This window comes from Coregonus lavaretus, assembly GCF_964263955.1.
Source record: "Coregonus lavaretus genome assembly, chromosome: 33".
NCBI lineage: Eukaryota > Metazoa > Chordata > Actinopteri > Salmoniformes > Salmonidae > Coregonus > Coregonus lavaretus.
The window spans coordinates 35,220,804-35,243,458 of record NC_140020.1 but is presented as its reverse complement, the minus strand read 5'-3'; the positions used below and the strand labels follow the sequence as shown (position 1 = coordinate 35,243,458).

Sequence of the window (22,655 nt, the reverse complement as noted above, 5' to 3'; positions counted from 1 at the left end):
AAACAGTAAAATACTAATCCTCGTTTTATTAAGAAGATAAAGTTTTCTCCTCAAGGGTTTTTACATGACATGCTCTACTCTGATTTAGCCACCATCTCCTGTATTTCTGACCCTGAGTTGGCTCTCGAACATTTCTCCTCCATATTTATTCCTCTGGCAGATAAACACGCCCCTTTTAAACAATTCAGAGTCAAAGATAGATCTAACCCTTGGTTTTCTTCTGAGCTATCTGAGCTCATTCAGATGAGAAATCAGGCCTGTGCCAAAGCAAGGACAACTGACTCTGTAGTGGACTGGCAATCTTTCAGACAATTGAGAAACAGATGTACTATCTCAATTAAGAAAGCTAAATCAAGCTACTTTTTAAGCTCTATCTCTGACTCTGCTGGTGATCCTTCAAAATGTTGGAAAACAGTAAAAGCACTGAAGCATCGAAATTCCTCTTCTTCCCTATCTAAGCAAGTTCTGTCATCATAACTGAAGAAGAATAGAATAAGTGATGCTTTTAATCATATTTTGTATCTCTGCAGGCTTTTTAAAAATAGAAACGGTGGTTTAATTGACCCTGGACAGTCAATCGACTGCTCTTCCCTCTGCCAGCCTCTAGCTGACTCAACGGTTAACCAGTCAACTTGTAGTGAATCGTTGTTTTCATTTAAACAATTTACTATCTGTGATGTGCCAGATGCCTTGCTTAAGATGATGTAAAAAAAATCCACTGAGGCTGATATGCTTCATCCATTTCTGCTGCAGCTTTCTGCCCCCCTGATTGCTGAACCATTAATCCATATTTTTTACCTGACGATTATATCTGGTACTATCCCCAAGGTTTAGAAGGCGGCCCATGTACTCCCCCTTCACAAAGGTGGTGACCCTTGTGACCTAAATAATTATCGCCCTATTTCTAAACGTTCATGCCTAGCTAAAATATTAGAATCCTTGATTGATTTTCAGCTAAGATCTTTCTTATCTTTGAAATGTATTCTAAATGTACATCAGTCAGGTTTTAAACCAGGTCATAGCACTATCTCTGCTGCATCCCTAGTTATAAATGATTTGGTTAACTGTATGGATAAAAGGCAAAATTGTGCTGCCCTCTTCATTGACCTGTCAAAGACTTTCGATACTGTTGATCACTCACTGCTAATTCAGAGACTTTCCTCATTTGGCCTAGACCAGGCTGCATGTAACTGGTTTAAAATTTACTTGACAGATAGAAATCAATGTGTATCTACTGATGGTGTTAAAACAGGTTTCCTGGATATTACGAAAGGTATCCCACAGGGGTCGATTCTGGGTCCTGTACTTTTTACTGTTTACATTAACAATATCGACTGTAAAAAACTGTAAAAAACTTTAACCTGCACTTGTATTCCGATGATTCTGTTGTGTATGCTATTGCCCCGACAGTTGACCAGGCTATATCTGAACTACAGTCTGCCTTCATTGTATTACAGAAAATCTTTATTGACCTGAAATTAGTATTGAATGCAGGTAAATCTAAGTATATGTTGTTCTCTAGAGCACATAAAAAGAACTCTGATGATTTAAGCATATGTACTTTGGATGGTGTCCATATTGATTTCCCTGCTTACAAATATCTGGGCATCTGGATAGATGAAAAGCTGTCTTTTAAAAAGCATATTGATGAGTTAGTTAAGAAGCTGAGAATAAAAATGGCCTTCTTCTATAGAAATAGGTCCTGTCTCTCGCTAAATAGTAGAAAGCAGATTATTCGGTCAATGTTCCTATCGGTCCTAGACTATGGCGACATCATCTACAGTGCATTCGGAAAGTATTCAGACCCCTCTACTTTTTCCACATTTTGTTACGTTGCAGCCTTATTCTAAAATTGATTAAATTATTTTTTTCACTCATCAATCTACACACAATACCCCATAATTACAAAGCAAAACCAGGTTTTTATAATTTTTTGCTAATGTATAAAACATTTAATTTACATCAGTATTCAGACTCTTTACGCAGTACTTTGTTGAAGCACCTTTGGCAGCAATTACAGCCTCAAGTCTTCTTGGGTATGACGCTACAAGCTTGGCACACCTGTATTTGGGGAGTTTCTCCCATTCTTCTCTGCAGATCCTCTCAAGCTCTGTCAGGTTGGATGTGGAGCATCGCTGCACAGCTATTTTCAGGTCTCTCCAGACATGTTCGATCGGGTTAAAGACCTGGCTCTGGCTGGGCCACTCGAGGACATTCAGAGACTTATCCCGACTCCTGCATTGTCTTGGCTATGTCGTTGTCCTGTTGGAAGGTGAACCTTCGCCCCAGTCGGAGGTCCTGAGCGCTTTGGAACAGGTTTTCATCAAGGATGTCTCTGTACTTTGCGCCAATCGTCTCCCAGTTCCTGCCGCTGAAAAACATCCCCACAATATAATGGTGCCACCATCGTGCTTCATTCTAGGGATGGTGCCAGGTTTCCTCCAGACGTGACGCTTGGCATTCAGGCCAAAGAGTTCAATCTTGGTTTCATCAGATCAGAGAATCTTGTTTCTCATGGTCTGAGAGTCCTTTAGGTGCCTTTTGGAAAACTCCAAGTGGGCTGTGATGTGCATTTTACTGAGGAGTGACTTCCGTCTGGCCACTCTAACGTAAAGGCCTGATTGGTGGAGTGGTGCAGAGATGGTTGTCCTTCTGGAAGGTTCTCCCATCTGCACAGAGGAACTCTGGAGCTCTTTCAGAGTGACCATCGGGTTCTTGGTCACCTCCCTGACTAAGGCCCTTCTCCCCCGATTGCTCAGTTTGGCCGGGTCTCGAGTCTCATAGCAAAGGGTCTGAATACTTATGTAAATAAGGCTTTTCTGTTTTTATTTCTAATAATTTTGCACAAAAAAATAAAAATAAACTGTTTTCACTTCATCATGATGGGGTATTGTGTGTAGATTGATGAGGGAAAACATTTATTTAGTCTGTTTTAGAATAAGGCTGTAACCTAACAAAATGTGAAAAGTCAAGGGGTCTGAATACTTTCAGAATGCACTGTATATGAACGCAACTGCCACTTCATTAAAGCCGTTAGATGCAGTTTATCATAGCGCACTGCGCTTTATTACGGCGACAATTTTAGTACTCATCACTGCATTCTCTACCAGAAAGTTGGTTGGCGCTCTTTGATGTCACGCAGGTTAATACATTGCTATGTTTTCATATATAAAGCCCTTTTACAAATAGTCCCACTGTAACTAACATCTTTACTAAACTTTAGACATACGAGTTACCACACCCGGTCTCAGGGATGGTTAACTCTGGAAATTCCTTTGGCCTCTACTGAGTTAGGGAGATCAGTTTTTAGTTTTCTTACACCTTATTTGTGAAACAATCTTCAAAGTGTTCTTAAAATGGATGTGTTGGTGCCTCTAGGGCAATTCAGAAGGCTGACTGAGGACTTTATGAATGTGTTTGTTTTGTGTTTGTTGAATGTGATGAATGTGTTTGTTTTTTATGACCATGTTGTTCTTTCTACTTGCATTTTCTATTCATATTGATGTGTGTATTTTCTGTAATTTATGTAATTCAGGGCTCATCTGTAAAGAGACCTTGGTCTCAGTATGACTCCCTGATAAAATAAAGGTTAAATAAAAATAAAATAAAAATCTCCATTAGCAATAGGAAAGTCCATGTATACTGAGGCATACTCTAACGCTTTACAATGGGATGGGCTGGTACTGTAGTATACTGTATAGTCAATGGAATGGGATAGGTTCTTAGACCTCTCAAGATGAGGATCAGTGTTGTTAGATGGATGTTGATTGATTGAGATTAGGGCTGTTGCGGTGACCGTATTACCGCCACACCGGCTGTCACGAGTCTTGAAGGCAGTCAAATTCCATGTGAGGGATCTCCTCCCAGACCTGGACTAAAGCATCCGCCAACTCCTGGACAGTCTGTGGTGCAACGTGGCGTTGGTGGATGGAACGAGACATGATGTCCCAGATGTGCTCAATTGGATTCAGGTCTGGGGAACGGGCGGTCCATAGCATCAATGCCTTCCTCTTGCAGGAACTGCTGACACACTCCAGCCACATGAGGTCTAGCATTGTCTTGCATTAGGAGGAACCCAGGGCCAACCGCACCAGCATATGGTCTCACAAGGGGTCTGAGGATCTCATCTCGGTACCTAATGGCAGTCAGGCTACCTCTGGCGAGCACATGGAGGTCTGTGCGGCCCCCCAAAGAAATGCCACCCCACACCATGACTGACCCACCGCCAAACCGGTCATGCTGGAGGATGTTGCAGGCAGCAGAACGTTCTCCACGGCGTCTCCAGACTCTGTCACGTCTGTCACATGCTCAGTGTGAACCTGCTTTCATCTGTGAAGAGCACAGGGCGCCAGTGGCGAATTTGCCAATCTTGGCATTCTCTGGCAAATGCCAAACGTCCTGCACGGTGTTGGGCTGTAAGCACAACCCCCACCTGTGGACGTCGGGCCCTCATACCACCCTCATGGAGTCTGTTTCTGACCATTTGAGCAGACATATGGACATTTGTGGCCTGCTGGAGGTCATTTTGTAGGGCTCTGGCAGTGCTCCTCCTGCTCCTCCTTGCACAAAGGCGGAGGTAGCAGTCCTGCTGCTGGGTTGTTGCCCTCCTACGGCCTCCTCCACGTCTCCTGATGTACTGGCCTGTCTCCTGGTAGCGCCCCCATGCTCTGGACACTACGCTGACAGACACAGCAAACCTTCATGCCACAGCTCGCATTGATGTGCCATCCTGGATGAGCTGCACTACCTGAGCCACTTGTGTGGGTTGTAGACTCCGTCTCATGCTACCACTAGAGTGAAAGCACCGCCAGCATTCAAAGGTGACCAAAACATCAGCCAGGAAGCATAGGAACTGAGAAGTGGTCTGTGGTCACCACCTGCAAAACCAGTCCTTTATTGGGGGGTGTCTTGCTAATTGCCTATAATTTCCACCTGTTGTCTATTCCATTTGCACAACAGCATGTGACATTTATTGTCAATCAGTGTTGCTTCCTAAGTGGACAGTTTGATTTCACAGAAGTGTGATTGACTTGGAGTTACATTGTGTTGTTTAAGTGTTCCCTTTATTTTTTTGAGCAGTGTATATATATATATATATATATATATATATATATACATACACATACATACACATATACACACAAACACACACACATACAGTGGGGAGAACAAGTATTTGATACACTGCCGATTTTGCAGGTTTTCCTACTTACAAAGCATGTAGAGGTCTGTAATTTTTATCATAGGTACACTTCCACTGTGAGAGACGGAATCTAAAACAAAAATCCAGAAAATCACATTGTATGATTTTTAAGTAATTCATTTGCATTTTATTGCATGACATAAGTATTTGATACATCAGAAAAGCAGAACTTAATATTTGGTACAGTAACCTTTGTTTGCAATTACAGAGATCATACGTTTCCTGTAGGTCTTGACCAGGTTTGCACACACTGCAGCAGGGATTTTGGCCCACTCCTCCATACAGACCTTCTCCAGATCCTTCAGGTTTCGGGGCTGTCGCTGGGCAATACGGACTTTCAGCTTCAGTGTATCAAATACTTGTTCTCCCCACTGTACATACATACATACACATACATATCCTTTAAAAAAAGATATATATTCCCCTTTATTACTTTCCAACCCCGCCACCCTTTCCCCACTTGGAGTAAACTAGTGAACAACAACGCCTAGGCCTCTACTTCCAGCCCATACCCACTATCTACATTTTATGGACACAGTCAATTTTACAGTAATTACATTTTGTTTGTTCTTTCTCCTGAACTTCTTCTACTCTCAACCTCTCCGATCATTTTCATGATGTCCATCCGGTTTGCTTCTATATGCCATATCTTTCTAACTGTGCTCCTTCACAAAAGCTCCCAACCTACAACCCATACACTTTTTATGGACACAGCGTGCCTACATTATTAGTTATCTTGTTATTGTTTGTTGTTATTTGTTATTAGTCCCATCCTTCAATTCCATTCAACACCTCCCATCAATTTTTTAACACCATCCATATAGGATTTCTATTTGCCTTATATATTTCAACTGTACTGTGATGTCTTACAAAAGTTCTGAACCTTTCTATTCTCATTGTTTCTACAGATTGTGAATTGAACATAAACATTTTTGCTAATAGTATTATTATGTTATTGATCGATTGACTATGACTTTTCAGATCACCCAGTAGTGCCATCTGCAGGGTTAGCTCCAGGTAAATATTGCAATCCTTTAGCCATTCCTGGACCTGTGTCCAAAAACAAGCTACAAATGGACAATACCAAAACAAATGATCTAATGATTCTGTCTCTTCGCAGCAAAATCTGCAGAGCTGGGAAGATTGTATCCCCCATATAAATAACATTCTATTGGTAGCAAGAATTTTATATAATAATTTAAATTGAAAGATTCTAAATTTTGAATCCGGTGTCGTTTTGCGTATCAGTTCATAAACACTATGCCATGGGATCAGTACGTCAAAAATCTCTTCCCAACTATTTTGCAATCTATATGGGACGGCTGTCAATCCTTTGGTCCTTAAATGAAACTGATATACCTTTTTATTTATCACAGTTTTCCTTAACCAATTATGTTCTTTAATGCAAGGCCTTTCAAACTAAGATGTTTTTCTGTCAACTTCAGCATCTCGCCAACTTTTTGCGACAAAGCTTGTACTTTTATTTCCTCCAACTGACCTAGTCATCATTGCAGTAATATATCTAAAAGTCCCGCCAACCCCTCAGTATATAGGTCACCTTTCATCTTATCAGGACCTCTTATGGACCTAATAGTAAAAATGTCATATATGAGTGCTTTAGCGGTTCTAGTGTTTACAGTATTTTTTTTAATTACCTTTTAATTTGGCATGAACACAACCAGTTATGATGTTTTCATCTTATTATCAAAAAAATCAGCGCATGTTCGTCCACTCCAAAATAATTCCAGCATCCAAACAGTGCACTGTGCACTCGCGCCATTTGATGTTACAAAACACCCAAAAGTGTAATGACACTCAGCGATTGTAATTGGGTCTACACTCTTGTAGCCTGAATTAAATGATTTGTCTTGCTAACAAAATGACCTTTTCTGTAGAAAGAAAAGTTGGGACACCTGAAAAGGGGCTGAGATATGGGATTGTCCGGCATGACAAGTGCAGCCACTAGGAGAAAGAAATTGTTTAAACAATGACACAGAGGTAGGGGTGTTTGTTTAATTTGGAATAAGATTTTATTTTAATATTTACCACAGTACAAATAGCATTTTAAACAAATAGGAGAATGGTTAAATTTGCATTATTTAGAGACCCTCCCCAACGCTTGACTTTGTCTCATTCATGGGGTCTGAGACACCCCTGGCCCCCCCGCAATTCGCACGTCAGGCACTCGATCATGTGTAGTACTTACTATAGAATGTTGTAGAATTCTGTAGTAAACACTAAAGTCCGCAAAAACACTACACTTTTTTAACTATATTAAATACTACAGTATATACCCTGCCCATTCCCTTCCCCCAAATCCCGATTTGTGCCACCCATAAGTGAGAAACCTACATGCCAAGTATAGACCATATTGTGTTTTATACAGGCTATAGAAAAGATCAGAAGTGCTGAACTATCCGTTCAAACCCCAGACCTACCTACCTACCTACCTACCTACCTACCTACCTACCTACCTACCTACCTACCTACAGTGAGGGAAAAAAGTATTTGATCCCCAGCTGAGAATAGGAGCACACTCTTAAAGGGAGTGCTCCTAATCTCAGCTTGTTACCTGTATAAAAGACACCTGTCCACAGAAGCAATCAATCAGATTCCAAACTCTCCACCATGGCCAAGACCAAAGAGCTCTCCAAGGATGTCAGGGCAAAGATTGTAGAGCTACACAAGGCTGGAATGGGCTACAAGACCATCGCCAAGCAGCTTGGTGAGAAGGTGACAACAGTTGGTGCGAATATTCGCAAATGGAAGAAACACAAAATAACTGTCAATCTCCCTCGGCCTGGGGCTCCATGCAAGATCTCACCTCGTGGAGTTGCAATGATCATGAGAACGGTGAGGAATCAGCCCAGAACTACACGGGAGGATCTCGTCAATGATCTCAAGGCAGCTGGGACCATAGTCACCAAGAAAACAATTGGTAACACACTATGCCGTGAAGGACTGAAATCCTGCAGCGCCCGCAAGGTCCCCCTGCTCAAGAAAGCACATATACAGGCCCGTCTGAAGTTTACCAATGAACATCTGAATGATTCAGAGGAGAACTGGGTGAAAGTGTTGTGGTCAGATGAGACCAAAATGGAGCTCTTTGGCATCAACTCAACTCGCCGTGTTTGGAGGAGGAGGAATGCTGCCTATGACCCCAAGAACACCATCCCCACCGTCAAACATGGAGGTGGAAACATTATGCTTTGGGGGTGTTTTTCTGCTAAGGGGACAGGACAACTTCACCGCATCAAAGGGACGATGGACGGGGCCATGTACCGTCAAATCTTGGGTGAGAACCTCCTTCCCTCAGCCAGGGCATTGAAAATGGGTCGTGGATGGGTATTCCAGCATGACAATGACCCAAAACACACGGCCAAGGCAACAAAGGAGTGGCTCAAGAAGAAGCACATTAAGGTCCTGGAGTGGCCTAGCCAGTCTCCAGACCTTAACCCCATAGAAAATCTGTGGAGGGAGCTGAATGTTTGAGTTGCCAAACGTCAGCCTCGAAACCTTAATGACTTGGAGAAGATCTGCAAAGAGGAGTGGGACAAAATCCCTCCTGAGATGTGTGCAAACCTGGTGGCCAACTACAAGAAACGTCTGACCTCTGTGATTGCCAACAAGGGTTTTGCCACCAAGTACTAAGTCATGTTTTGCAGAGGGGTGAAATACTTATTTCCCTCATCAAAATGCAAAGCAATTTATTTAACATTTTTGACATGTGTTTTTCTGGATTCTTTTGTTGTTATTCTGTCTCTCACTGTTCAAATAAACCTACCATTAAAATTATACACTGATCATGTCTTTGTCAGTGGGCAAACGTACAAAATCAGCAGGGGATCAAATACTTTTCTCCCTCACTGTACCTACCTACCTACCTACCTACCTACCTACCTACCTACCTACCTACCTACCTACCTACAGGTTATGGAAAATTAGCTTCTACTGTATGTCAAAGATAATAAAACAAAACAAAAAACTATGGCAAATACTACAGTAATGTCTGCAAAAACACTACAGTAAATACTACAGTATACTAAAGTCCGCAAGAACACTACAGTAAATACTACATTATAAACTGGGTGGTTCGAGCCCTGAATGCTGATTGGCTGACAGCCGTGGTATACCACCGGTTTGACAGAACATTTATTTTTACTGCTCTAATTACGTTGGTAACCTGTTTACTATAGCAATAAGGCACCTCGGGGGTTTGTGACATATGGCCAATATAACATGGCTAAGGGCTGTGTCCACGCACTCCTCGTTGCGTCGTGCATAAGAACAGCCCTTAGCCTTTGTATATTAGCCATATACCACACCCCCTCTGGCCTTATTGCTTAAGTATACTACACCCGCAATATCACTATATTAATTAGTATAGTATATACTACAGTTTTCTTTTACAACAGTATTTGTACTTTAGTTAACTGTAAATAGTATATTATACTACAGTAAATGCTACAGTATTTACTGTGGTGTTTTTGAAGATTTTAGTGTGTTTGTGTGGGTGCGGGTATATGTGTCACGATCGTTAACGGAAGATACGGACCAAGGCGCAGCGTGATAAGCGTACATTTTATTAAGTACTTAACACGACACAAAACAACAAACAAACGATACGTGAAGTCCTAGGTTACACAAAACAAACCTTTACGGAACAAGATCCCACACTGACTAGTGCAAACAGGCTGCCTAAGTATGGTCCCCAATCAGAGACAACGAGATACAGCTGCCTCTGATTGGGAACCACCCTGGCCAACATAGATCTAAACGATCTAGAACATCAACATAGAAAATATAACACAGAAACTACACACCCTGGCTCAACATTTCAGAGTCCCCAGAGCCAGGGCGTGACAATATGTGTCTCACTGTCTCATCCCAAAATACCATTCTCTGAAAGGAGCATAATGTAATCAATCATGAAATTAGTATTTTTAATTATTATTGTTTGATATGATGACTGCCATGTGTTTCAATTACCTGCTTATTGTCAAATTAACCACAGCGTATTGTCTCTGCTTTGTGGGACTGTCAAACTGAACAATGCACTTATATATTTCCATAGCCTGTTGAAGTGACTCACTGCGTCTGGTTAGATGTCCTTTTGAGACATTCACCATAAAATGCTTGAGCTGAGAAATGTTTTATGAATATTTAAATATTGGTGCGTGTCTGTGTGTGTGCGTCTGTCTGTCTGTTTGTGTGTGTGTGTGCGTTGTGTGTGTGTGTGTGTGTGTGTTTTAATAATGAGCAGTAAGACAGAAGTAAGCCGGTCTGACCTTTCCGGAGTGCCTTATAATGATGTAGCAGCCATTTCATTGATTTGTTGTCGGTCGCTAAATCACTTCCTGCCTTCCCAAAATAGAAACAAAGTTGTTTGGATTATGCAAAGCAGAGGAAGAGCATTCTTAATTGCAACTTCAATTTCAACCCACCACATCATAATTCCACTCTACCCCCATCCCCACACCTATCTGTCTGTTTTCCGCTCTTATCTCTGTAACTCTCTCTCCCTCTCTCTCTGTATCTCTCTCTCTCTCTATTTGTGTCTCTGTATCTCTTTCTGTTTCTTTCTCTCTGTGTCTCTTCTCTCTGTATCTCTTTCTCTGTATCTTTCTCTCTCTCTCTCCCACGTCTCTTCTCCCCTCTTCTTTCTAGTGTCAACCTATGTCTTGTTCCTTTCATCTCTCTTGACCTTGCTCTTTTTCTCTCTCTTCAATGGGGATAACACTGTCGCTGTCAATGGTTACACCTTTGAACCACCTTTGAACCACCTTTGTGTGTTGTGATTGTATATAGGCACTTAGACATGATCTGTTATGAATGCTTATAATGTAGGTGTATAATGCACCATGAAGGACAATTAATTTATAATGCATGCTACACAGGTGGTTGATAGAAAATGTTATCATGTAGCTGGGATGTACATGATGTAACCATGTATAAACTCTTCCTTGCCGCTCTTCCCTACTCTTATTCAACAATAGCCATCTGCTGAACAGAGTGTAATCCAAACTAAGGGATAGGTGTAATAGGAGTAACCCTATATATATGTGTGTGTGTGAAAGGTACAACTATACCTGGTACTGGTACAAATGGTGTCCCACTGTGATTAAGTGACACCCTGCTTCCTGTCCCTCACTTCCTGCTTCCTGTGGTCTCCTAGGCGATCCACTCGGTTGCCTGGCACCATGAGGGCAAGCAGTTCATCTGTAGTCACTCAGACGGAACGCTCACCATATGGAACATTAAGGGCCAGGGCAAGCCATTTCAGACAATCACCCCACACGGTGAGGTTGAACATACGCACACATTCACACCATGCTGTCACTTTTCACCCTCAATTTTATAACAATTTGCAACCTGTCTTTATAACTTTTCTCAGGTTTTCAACCATTTCTCCTTTGTCAGTGATCAAGGGTTTAATTTACTCCTTGGTTAAATGTTTCCTTCGCTTAGATGTCTGTCCCCACACAACATAAGCAAATAAAGCGAGAGAGAGAGAGAAAGCATAGTGAGAGATAGAAGAGAGATAACCAAGAGAAAGGGAGCGAGAGAAAGCAATGGAAACCTCTTTGAACCCCTTTCTAAAAGTACAGTTTCATTGCTGTTGAGTATGGTGTAATAGGGAAAGGATTCCATTGGAACTGTTTTTAATTAGTTGTTTCTCCCACTGCTGCATGCATAATCAGTTTAGTATTTAATGAACAATTATGAAAACGTGTGTGTCAGGTTTATGTGAAATTAAAAAAGGCTCCCTTTAAGCAATTTAATTCAGGCTAGGTAACAACTATAAATCATTTATGATTAAATTATTCCTCTGTAGTGTAGACTTATTTGACAACTCCTAGGTTTAATTTATTTGGTCTTTGTGCACATAGCTAGCATTTATTCACAAATGTATCTCTCTTTCCCTCTCTCTGATGGATAGACCTGAGTCACTGTCTGGTACACACACACCGCCTTGCACTGGGTATTACTGCAGCGTCAGGGAAAAAGGTTGGAAGAAAATGAAAGAGAGTGGAGAGGAAAGGAAGTAGAGGAGAGGAGAGGAGCGAGAGCAAGGGAAAAGAGGAGAGAGGGAAGGAAGTAGAGAGCAGGAGGCGAATAAAAAAGGGAACTAAAGTGTTTTCCTATTTCAGGAAAACAGCCCAAGGATGGAAAGAAGCCAGAGCCTTGCAAACCCATTCTCAAAGTGGAGTACAAGACCACTAGACTGGGGTAAGGGCACACACACGCACACAGGCCTACCATGCTAGAAGAGGAGAAGGAATATGGCCTTCCATGTGTTCATGTGTCTCATGTGTCTGTTCATGTGTGTGTGTGTGTCTATGTGTGTTATACAGAGACCCATTCATGATCCTGTCTGGAGGTCTGTCTTATGACACGGTGGGTCGGCGGCCATGTCTGACGGTGATGCATGGGAAGAGTACAGCCGTGCTGGAAATGGATTACCCCATCGTAGACTTCCTCACGCTCTGTGAGACGCCATACCCTAACGGTCAGTCATCCTGTGCACGCGTACTTGTGTGTGTGTGTGTGTTTGTTTGTATGCTTGCTATATCATTATCTACAAATATCCCAGTATGCCAGTGTGTTTATGAGTGGAATCAATTTAATTAGCAAGTACACTGATGACTTTGTTGTTGTGTTTCCAGTTGGACTAATAATACATTGTGTCCTAGCCCTTCTCAACGTTGACATTTGACCTTTCTGTTGAATTTCCATTTGTACTCCAAACGAAGAGTGAGTGTGTGTATGTGTGTGTGTGTGTGTGTGTGTGTATATATGAAATATCCCAGGGGAGGTTTATGCTCTGCACTCAATATACAGTACAATGAATGTTATGTTTGTATTGTCTCCCTTGTTCACAATAGCTGTCTGACCTTATTGCATTATTACATTATTACATCAATGGCCTGTCATTTGTGAGATGACATCCCTTGGGAAAAGGTTTTCATTGATGGTGATGATTTGGGATGTTGTGTTCTCTAGATCATTATGAAATGACAGAGGTGTTGACTTTGTTGTCTTGTTTTGGTTTTGTTTGCTAGTAAAGATGTGTGTGTTTAATTGGGACACCTTTGAGTGGAGGTGGGAATAGACCTTATTCAATCGAATGGCGTTTTACATCTTGTACCGAAATGTCTGGTTGTCTGGGCCGGAGAGGAGAGGAGCTGGGTGTAGAACAGACAAAAGAGTACGCTCCCCTCCTCACTTCTGTTATTATTACCTGCGCAATACCTCCAGGTAGCCTCTGATTAAAGCCTGAGAAATTAATCAGGTTAAGGTTGGATGGAGGTTTCAGCTTCCTTATTTAAATGCGCTTATTGTAAATCAGTTAGCCCCAGATTAAGGGGTAGTATCAGCAAAATTGTCCTTCAAGGGGGAGAAGCAGTGTGTGGGGTGGCAGGTAGCCTAGCGGTTAAGAGTGTTGGGCCAGTAACCTAAAGGTCGCTGGTTTGAATCCCTGGGACGATTAGGTGAAAAATCTGTTGATATGCCCTTGAGCAAGGCACTTAACCCTAATTTCTCCTGTAGGTCGTGCTAGATAAGAGCGTCTGCTAAATGATGAACATGTAAAAAATGTGTACTACAGTGGAAATAGCTACCATGTTGTCTCTCACAACAAACTATAATTTATTCATTGGTTTGATGTTATAATTTATATCATGGTTTAATGCTTGTTGTTTTGGGTTGATGGAAAAGATTGATGTTCCAGTCGGTTGCTGGTTCAAATGGTACAGTAGGCTAATCTTGGATTTTAGGATGATGCTTGATCAAGGTTTTACATACAGTTGAAGTCGGAAGTTTACATACGCTTAGGTTGGAGTCATTAAAACTTGTTTTTCAACCACTCCACAAATTTCTTGTTAACAAACTATAGTTTTGGCAAGTCGGTTAGGACATCTACTTTGTGCATGACACAAGTACTTTTTCCCAACAATTGTTTACAGACAGATTATTTCACCTATAATTCACTGTATCACAATTCCAGTGGGTCAGAAGTTTACATACACTAAGTTGACTGTGCCTTTGAACAGCTTGGAGAATTCCATAAAATGATGTAATGGCTTTAGAAGCTTCCGATAGGCTAATTGACATAATTTGAGTATTTCAAGGCCTACCTTCAAACTCAGTGCCTCTTTGCTTGACATCATGGGAAAATCAAAAGAAATCAGCCAAGACCTCAGAAAAAAAATTGTAGTTCTCCACAATTCTGGTTAATCCTTGGGAGCAATTTCCAAACGCCTGAAGGTACCACGTTCATCTGTACAAACAATAGTACGCAAGTATAAACACCATGGGACCATGCAGCCGTCATACCGCTCAGGAAGGAGACGCGTTCTGTCTCCTAGAGATGAATGTACTTTGGTCGAAAAGTGCAATCCCAGAACAACAGCAAAGGACCTTGTGAAGATGCTGGACGAAACAGGTACAAAAGTATATATATCCACAGTTAAACGAGTCCTATATCGACATAACCTGAAAGGCTGCTCAGCAAGGAAGAAGCCACTGCTCCAAAACCGCCATAAAAAAGCCAGACCATGGTTTGCAACTGCACATGGGGACAAAGATCATACTTTTTGGAGAAATGTCCTCTGGTCTGACGAAACAAAAATATAACTATTTGGCCATAATCGTTATGTTTGGAGGAAAAAGGGGGTCACTTGCAAGCCGAAGAACATCATCCCAACCGTGAAGCACGAGGGTGGCAGCATCATGCTGTGGGGGTGCTTTGCTGCAGGAGGGACTGGTGCACTTCACAAAATAGATGGCATCATGAAGAAGGAAAATTATGTGGATATATTGAAGCAACATCTCAAGACATCAGTCAGGAAGTTAAAGCTTGGTCGCAAATGGGTCTTCCAAATGGACAATAACCCCAAGCATACTTCCAAAGTTTTGGCAAAATGGCTTAAGGACAACAACGTCAAGGTATTGGAGTGGCCATCACAAAGCCCTGATTTTCAATCCTATAGAAAATGTGTGGGCAGAACTGAAAAAGCGTGTGTGAGCAAGGAGGCCTACAAACCTGACTCAGTTACACCAGTTCTGTCAGGAGGAATGGGCCAAAATTCACCCAACTTATTGTGGGAAGCTTGTGGAAGGCTACCCGAAATGTTTGACCCAAGTTAAACAATTTAAAGGCAATGCTACCAAATACTAATTGAGTGTATGTAAACGTCAGACCCACTGGGAATGTGATGAAATAAATAAAAGCTGAAATAAATCATTCTTTCTACTATTAGTCTGACATTTCACATTCTTAAAATACAGTGGTGATCCTAACTGATCTAAAACAGGGAATTTTTACTAGGATTAAATGTCAGGAATTGTGAAAAACTGAGTTTAAATTTATTTGGCTAAGGTGTATGTAAACCTCCGACTTCAACTGTACTGTATTCAGACGATAGATAATGAAAAGTGTGTCAATGATGTTAAAAGGAATAACTTAATCCTTGGATTAAATCATGCTATGTAAAAGCAATTCACGAAACTATGAAATCTCTGTCATGACATAATCCTCCTTAGACCCTCATAAACAATGATGAATATCCTTAGGCAGTTTACTGTCGATATGCATGTGTGAATGGGTGTAAAGAGGATGAGAGTGCATCTTAACCGCAGCAAATGGGGGCTAAGTCATGTGGATGTAGCTCATTCAAAAAGTGTGTGTGCTGTAGCTTGAAGTGTGTGTGTGTGTGTGTGTGTGTGTGTGTAGCTTGAAGTGTGTGTGTTGTGTTTGGGGATGACGTGGGGGCTCGAGGAAATGGTTTAGCAGACGATCTGACGATGGTTACGTAATGGTGACCATGGCGAACGACCTGATGTTGGGATGCTTTGATTTCATCTCGTTATGGAGACAATACTGGGCTGATTACTCCACCACTGGCTCAATCTGCTGTTACTGTGAGAGACAGGGAGGAGGGGGATGATGTTATGGAACATGATCATTTTATATTTTTATTATGGAATGTAGGCTTTTTGTGTGGTCATATGGAAAGATCAGAGACAGATCAATGACAGAGAGATATACAAACTAACAGATATTGGCAGGCAGGCAGGCAGCACAGACAGCTGGACGTAGATGGACTGACAGACATAGCGACAGACACCAAAGAATGAGAAACACTTAGAGAATGTCTGGAACATTCTAACAGACAAAAGGAGATAGTGAGAGAAGGCAAGAGGGAGTTGGTGAGAGAGGGACATTGATTGTGGCTGCCCTGGTATACAATGTGTTTCAATGGGGAGTTACAGCCTGTAGCTGCACTGACTTGGAAGTGAAGACACTGAATACATGTTCAAGGCTTCTAGCTCACACACTGTTCTCTCTGCACACACCTCACGCACACGCACGTATGCACCCACACACACATGCACACATGCATGCATGCACCCACCCACACACATACACACATAAACACACACTAACACACAAACACACACATCGTCCTCTTGCTGCCTCAGATGCCAACAAAAGAACACTGCATTTTCTTCCTACCACCTCCAACAGCATACTGCTATTGTTCTGCCTTATGTACAGTATAGGCATTTCAGGTCTGATGTATTCTCTCATATTCCTACAGCTCAGTTCATTTTCATCCAAAGCTTTATTTAGCAAAATTATGTTCCATAATCAAACATGTAAACTCATATTCAGTTTAATATTGATATGCACTTTAAATGTTACTATATATTCTAATGTACAAAGCCTCAAGCTAATTTATTTTGTCAACATCTTGAAGGCACTCATGATGTCCTTTGAGAATTGTAGATATCAGAGGAGAAGATTTACAGTGAATATACCCTACATAGTGTATTGTGTTGAGGAATGACCTCCATCTGACTTTTTGTTGTTTGTTTTCTGTTCAGATTTTCAGGAACCTTATGCTGTAGTGGTCCTTCTAGAAAAGGATTTAGTGGTGATCGACCTTGCACAAAATGGGTATGTCTGTTAACAAACTGAACATGCTGTATTAACATAAAGGATGTACTGTAGCTACTGTATTATTCTGACTTCCTGAATGCTCCTCTTCATTTAAAATACAACAGTTATTACTGCCTACATGCTGTTATAACTATGTCACAAACAGGTAGTATACTTGTTGTCGCTGTAGATTTAGCTTTGATTCTGTACTTTCATTCATTTTCATTATGTTGCATGCATCTCTTACAGTTTCTATGATTTGTACATGGCCTAGCATTATAGGGACTTAAACTGAGAGCTAAATATAACTTTGTCCTGAACAAAACTCTTGTGTCAACATTTCCCCTCTCCCAGTTACCCCATATTCGAGAACCCCTATCCACTGACCATCCACGAGTCTCCTGTGACCTGCTGTGAGTACTTTGCTGACTGCCCTGTGGACCTCATACCCGCACTTTACTCTGTTGGCTCCAGACAGAAACGACAGGGCTACAGCAAAAAGGTACGGGAAAACACATCTCTATACTACACCTTCTCGGCTACTTAGCTTTTTGGGCGCCCTAAGCAAGATTAGTTTTTTTGGGTTTTACCTCGCGTGTAAAACATTTTAGTGGTCCCCCTCTTGACGACGGAGAGACGTTTCAAACAGTTAATTTCCTGCAATTGTACACGTTTTGCCATGAGGCGAAGAGAAAATGCTGTGGTTTTAAAGCACATTTTTGGCCATTCTACACATTTTGCCATGGGGTGGAGATTTGCTTTTGCAGTTTTAAAACTCATTTCATGCAATTCTACTCATTGTGCCATGGGGCGGACAGAACATTTTGCAGTTTCAAAGCTAATTTCCTGCAGTTCTACAAATGTTGCCATCGGGTGAAGAGAAAATGTGCAGTTTTAAAGCACATTTCCTGCAATTCTACACATTCTGCGATGACTTATGCTCATATGATAGCTGAGTGCGAGTGGCTAACAAAATCAATGGGGGCCCCCTGGAGGTCAGCGCCCCTTGGCACATGCCCTGCGTGCCTGGTCAGTAATTCAGCCATGATTACTACAAGGTGTAGATAGCTGGCTAGACTAACTTACCAATTACATTTATTTTAGCTGACATGGGCTAATTGAGTGACTGTCAGTGACTGACATTACAAGAGAAACTGCTGATGCACAACTAACATTTCTACTATCTAACACTCACCAGTAAATTGAGACCCCTGCTGAGTTCCACATTTAAAAAATATATAATTGGGTTGGGGGCCCCCATGCAGCCGGTGGCCTTAAGCACCCGCTTATGTCACTTATGCCCAGGGCCGGCCCAGTACGTAATATTCAGTACTGTGCTATGTGCTATACCATCATATCCCATCATTGTTTACGTTGAATTTTATACAGTATATAATCTATCCCATTATATTCTACATTCCAATCCCCACCCTGTTCCAGATCCTATCTCCTGAATGTTTTTTCTTTTCAAATGTATACATTTATCCTTTCATTTATCCTACAGTATCTCTGTTCTGCCCCTTTTTATGTCATTGTATTCTTGTTATATTCTCCCCCGCTGTTGGAAATGTCACCATGTCCTGACCCTCTCCTCCCTCCATCCCTTTCTCTCCTTCCCTGTTTCTTTCTGCTGTTTGTTAAGTAAGGGGTAGTTGTGGGAAGTGTTCTTACTGAAAGATCAATGTTGAGTCATACCACTGACCTTTGTATGTGCTACTGCATTTAACACAACCTAAAAAACACATTCACACTCTCTCAGACACATACACACACACGCACACGTGCATGCACGTGCACACGCACACACACACACACACTCACTCACTCACTCACTCACTCACTCACTCACTCACTCACTCACTCACTCACTCACTCACTCACTCACTCACTCACTCACACTGACCTAAGCATTACTCATCCCTTTCCTCGACTGTGTCTGTCACCATTGTAAAGGTTCCCTCTCCCTCTATCTCTCAGACAAATGACGTCCCATCAGCCCAGCCTGGAGTCCAGTGGCTAAGAGAAGGCATTTGTCTCCCTCCTCTTGATTCCCTCCTGTCTCATTCCAATGCTCTCATCATCTTTTATACTGTTTGTGTAGGATAGCTAGATTGTATCTGAAATTATCTTATTACTGATTCCTTATACATACAGAATGTATCAATCTCAATAATGACAATTTATTGTGTTGTCTTGTTTGCTGTATTGTGTTGTGCAGGAGTGGCCCATCAGTGGTGGTAACTGGGGCCTTGGCACACAGAGCTACCCTGAGATCATCATCACTGGGTAGGAGACCAACTCTATTTAACCATTTTGCCTTTCCCCATCCTGCCTAGCAGTCATGATGGAAAAAAACTCAGAGACAAGGAGAAGAAGCCTTTTACACTCTTAGAAAAAAGGGTTCCAAAATGGTTATTCAGCTGTCCCCATACAATAACCCTTTTTGGTTCCAGGTAGAACACTTTTGGGGTTCCATGTAGAACCCTCTGTGGAAAGGGTTCTACATGGAACCCAAAAGTTTTATATCTGGAATCAAAAGGGTTCCACCTGGAACCAAAACAAAGTACACTCTTAGAAAAAAAAGGTGCTATCTAGAACCAAAAAGGGTTCTTTGGCTGCTCCCAAAGAAGAACCCTTTGAAGAACCCTTTTTGGTTGTAGGTAGAACCCTTTTGTTCCAGGTAGAACCCTTTTGGGTTCAATGTAGAACCCTTTCCACAGAGGGTTCTACATGGAACCCAAAATAGTTCTACCTTGAACCAAAAAGGGCTCTACTAGAAACCAGAAACGGATTCTAAGAATGTACCACTCTCTCTGTCTCCAACTCTCTGTTCAGCTGAAATGGCAAAAATAAAAAAAGAGAGATTGGAGGACTCCGAGTGACACCAAGTGCCAGTGACACCGAGTGCAGACTATACAGGACAATTCCAGAATGCATTGCACCATTGAGAGACAGGGTGATTGTCTCTCCTCTCATGTCGATGTATTCTTCTGTAGAGGTGAATCTAGAATATAATCAGAGGTAAAGCCAAGCTGAATCATTAGAGCTGTGGGTGTGTGTGCAGAAAGCTGAAGTCTTAATTATTCCCTCTCTGTTTCTCTGCCCCCTCTCCTTTCTTCGCCCTTTTCCTCTCTTTTTCTTTACGATTCACAGGCATGCTGATGGGACTGTGAAGTTTTGGGATGCTTCTGCAAGTAAGTGCCTTTACATGGCCTTCCTTATGTGTAATATCTTGGCCTAGATGGCCTTAAAGAGTGATTGTCAACATGGAGTCAACATGGAGCACAGTTTCCCAACTCTGTACGGTCTACCAATGTCTCTGGTGTGTAACTGAGCTCTCTCCTATCTTTTCCCAGTAATGCTCCAGGTACTGTACAAGCTGAAGACGGCCAAGGTGTTTGAGAAGAGCAGGAATAATAAGGAGGACAAGCAGAACACAGAGATTGTGGATGAGGACCCGTTTGCCATCCAGATCATGGCCTGGTGTCCTGAGAGCAGGATGCTGTGTGTGGCCGGGGTGTCTGCCAACCTCATCATATACCGCTTCAGCAAGCAGGAGATCACCACCGAGGTTGTACAGGTGGGTCAGTGTGTGTGTGTGTGTGTGTGTGCGCGTGTGTGTGTTCACCATTTCTCTGTACTTACCATATGGAATTGTTGGATAGTGTAAACTGAGAAACATACCCATTTATTCTTTATGCTTATAGCCTGGCAGTATGGATGCCATGACAACATACAAATAGTGTAGTGGTAAATATAGCCACCTGTATACAGCTAGATTCTCCCTTACTGAGCAGCGTCATTAGTGGTTAAGTGATGTATCTCGTGTCCTGAAGGCTGTTCCTAGAGACAGTGATTACCTCCCAATGCCCTATTAGATGAGTCTCCAGCCAGTAAGAACACAATACGGTTGCCATGACAACAGACACACGGTAAACAACCTAACCAGTGTATCATTATTTTACATTTACATTTTTTACATTTTAGTCATTTAGCAGACGCTCTTATACAGAGCGACTTACAGTTAGTGAGTGCATACATTTTTCATTTTGTGGCAGCTATGAGAAGTGAAGTGATGTGAGTTGTTGGAATGCAGATAATGATATGAAGCTAATGCAGCCTTATCAGCATTATGTCAGTGGGTATGCATTTGGTTAGCAATGATGCCTTGGGTCTGGGGTGTGTGTCTGTGTCTGTCTGTGTGTGTGTGTGTGTGTGTGTGTCTGTCTGTGTCAAGTATGTGAGCTGTGGAGAGATTGAGAGCAGAGTTTAAGCCGAAGTGAATCTTATAATTAGGAGAGGAGCTTCTCTTCTCACAGGGCAATCTTTACCCCCAACCCCAGATACAGAGAGATGAAGGGAGAGAGAGAGAGAGAGAGAGAGAGAGAGAGAGAGAAGAGGGCACAGATCAGCATCACATACACATTCCAATAGGGCTAATTAGACTCCCATCATGCACTGCTTCGAGGCCTGTGGGTGCACTGGTGATTGGTTGTGTGTGTGGGGGGTTGGGGGGGAAGGTGATCTGACATGCAGGGTCTTAACTCTGTAGCGGGTGGAGTGTGTGTGTGGGTGGGTGTGTGGGAGTCCAGTAGCCTGAAGGAGGACTTAGAAGAAAACCCTGGGATAGCTCTGCTTCAGAGCACCTCCTTGACCCTGCAATCACCCCCGTGAGCACACACACACACACACACACACACACACCAGAGAGGCAAAGCCACTCACCAGATTGACGTGCTGAGACCATTTGTAGGTGTCATTATAGATGAAGAGTCCCTGCTCAGAAGGTGTTTTAGTCATACTGAAGTAATGGCTACTGAACTTTCATAATTGAGTTTGTGGAATGTGTGTGTATGTGTGTGTTCCCAAGCTGTTGGAGGTGCGTTTGCAGTACGAGGTGAATGACATGGAGTCCCCTCCAGAGGGGGGAGGCGGGGGGGACCGTGACCTGCCCACCCCCGGAGCAGCCTCACCCAGCCCCCAGACCACCGGACCCCCGACACACCCCTCCACCAGCAGCAACTCCTCTGACGGGGTCCGAGACAACGTACCCTGCCTTAAGTATGCACCCTGCACCACCACAGCGTCACATACAGTACATATCATACACACACATTCCCTCTCTGCAACAAAGTGTGGCATTGGGACGCACAACTTAGCTACCCACCCACAGACTATCCAATACAAGAACGGTCTCATTCTCTCACCCCCCCCCCCCCCCCCCCTCTCTCTCTTTCTTTCTCTTCCTCTCCTTCTCTCTCTATCTGTAGGGTGCGTAGTACCCCTCTGAAGCAGTCTCCAGGGTACCAGGTAGAGTTGGTGGTGCAGCTGGTGTGGGTGAGTGGAGAGCCCCCCCAACAGATCACCAGCCTGGCCCTCAACTCCTCCTACGGCCTGTAAGTATAAGGTGATAGACAGTGTATCTATATGAGATTTACTGTACACCCTAATGAAACGACCCAATATGGCACTTAAATATGGAGCTGTGTGCAAACCAACCAAGGACAC

General features: G+C 42.5%; 1 protein-coding gene across 2 annotated transcripts in view; it reads left to right on the top strand.

Annotated features, from left to right (window-relative positions):
• Positions 1–22,655, top strand: part of LOC311108719 (syntaxin-binding protein 5-like) — a gene marked incomplete at both ends in the record, with an annotated part of 136,316 nt that overhangs the window by 98,833 nt on the left and 14,828 nt on the right. For both annotated transcript variants that reach the window (XM_084151441.1, XM_084151440.1), the window contains 10 exons: positions 11,379–11,502; positions 12,355–12,433; positions 12,559–12,713; positions 17,093–17,165; positions 17,502–17,649; positions 19,366–19,433; positions 20,301–20,341; positions 20,504–20,727; positions 22,018–22,208; positions 22,418–22,543. In XM_084151441.1, the coding sequence (XP_084007567.1) occupies positions 11,379–11,502; positions 12,355–12,433; positions 12,559–12,713; positions 17,093–17,165; positions 17,502–17,649; positions 19,366–19,433; positions 20,301–20,341; positions 20,504–20,727; positions 22,018–22,208; positions 22,418–22,543 (1,229 nt within the window). The remainder of the gene's footprint in view (positions 1–11,378; positions 11,503–12,354; positions 12,434–12,558; positions 12,714–17,092; positions 17,166–17,501; positions 17,650–19,365; positions 19,434–20,300; positions 20,342–20,503; positions 20,728–22,017; positions 22,209–22,417; positions 22,544–22,655) is intronic.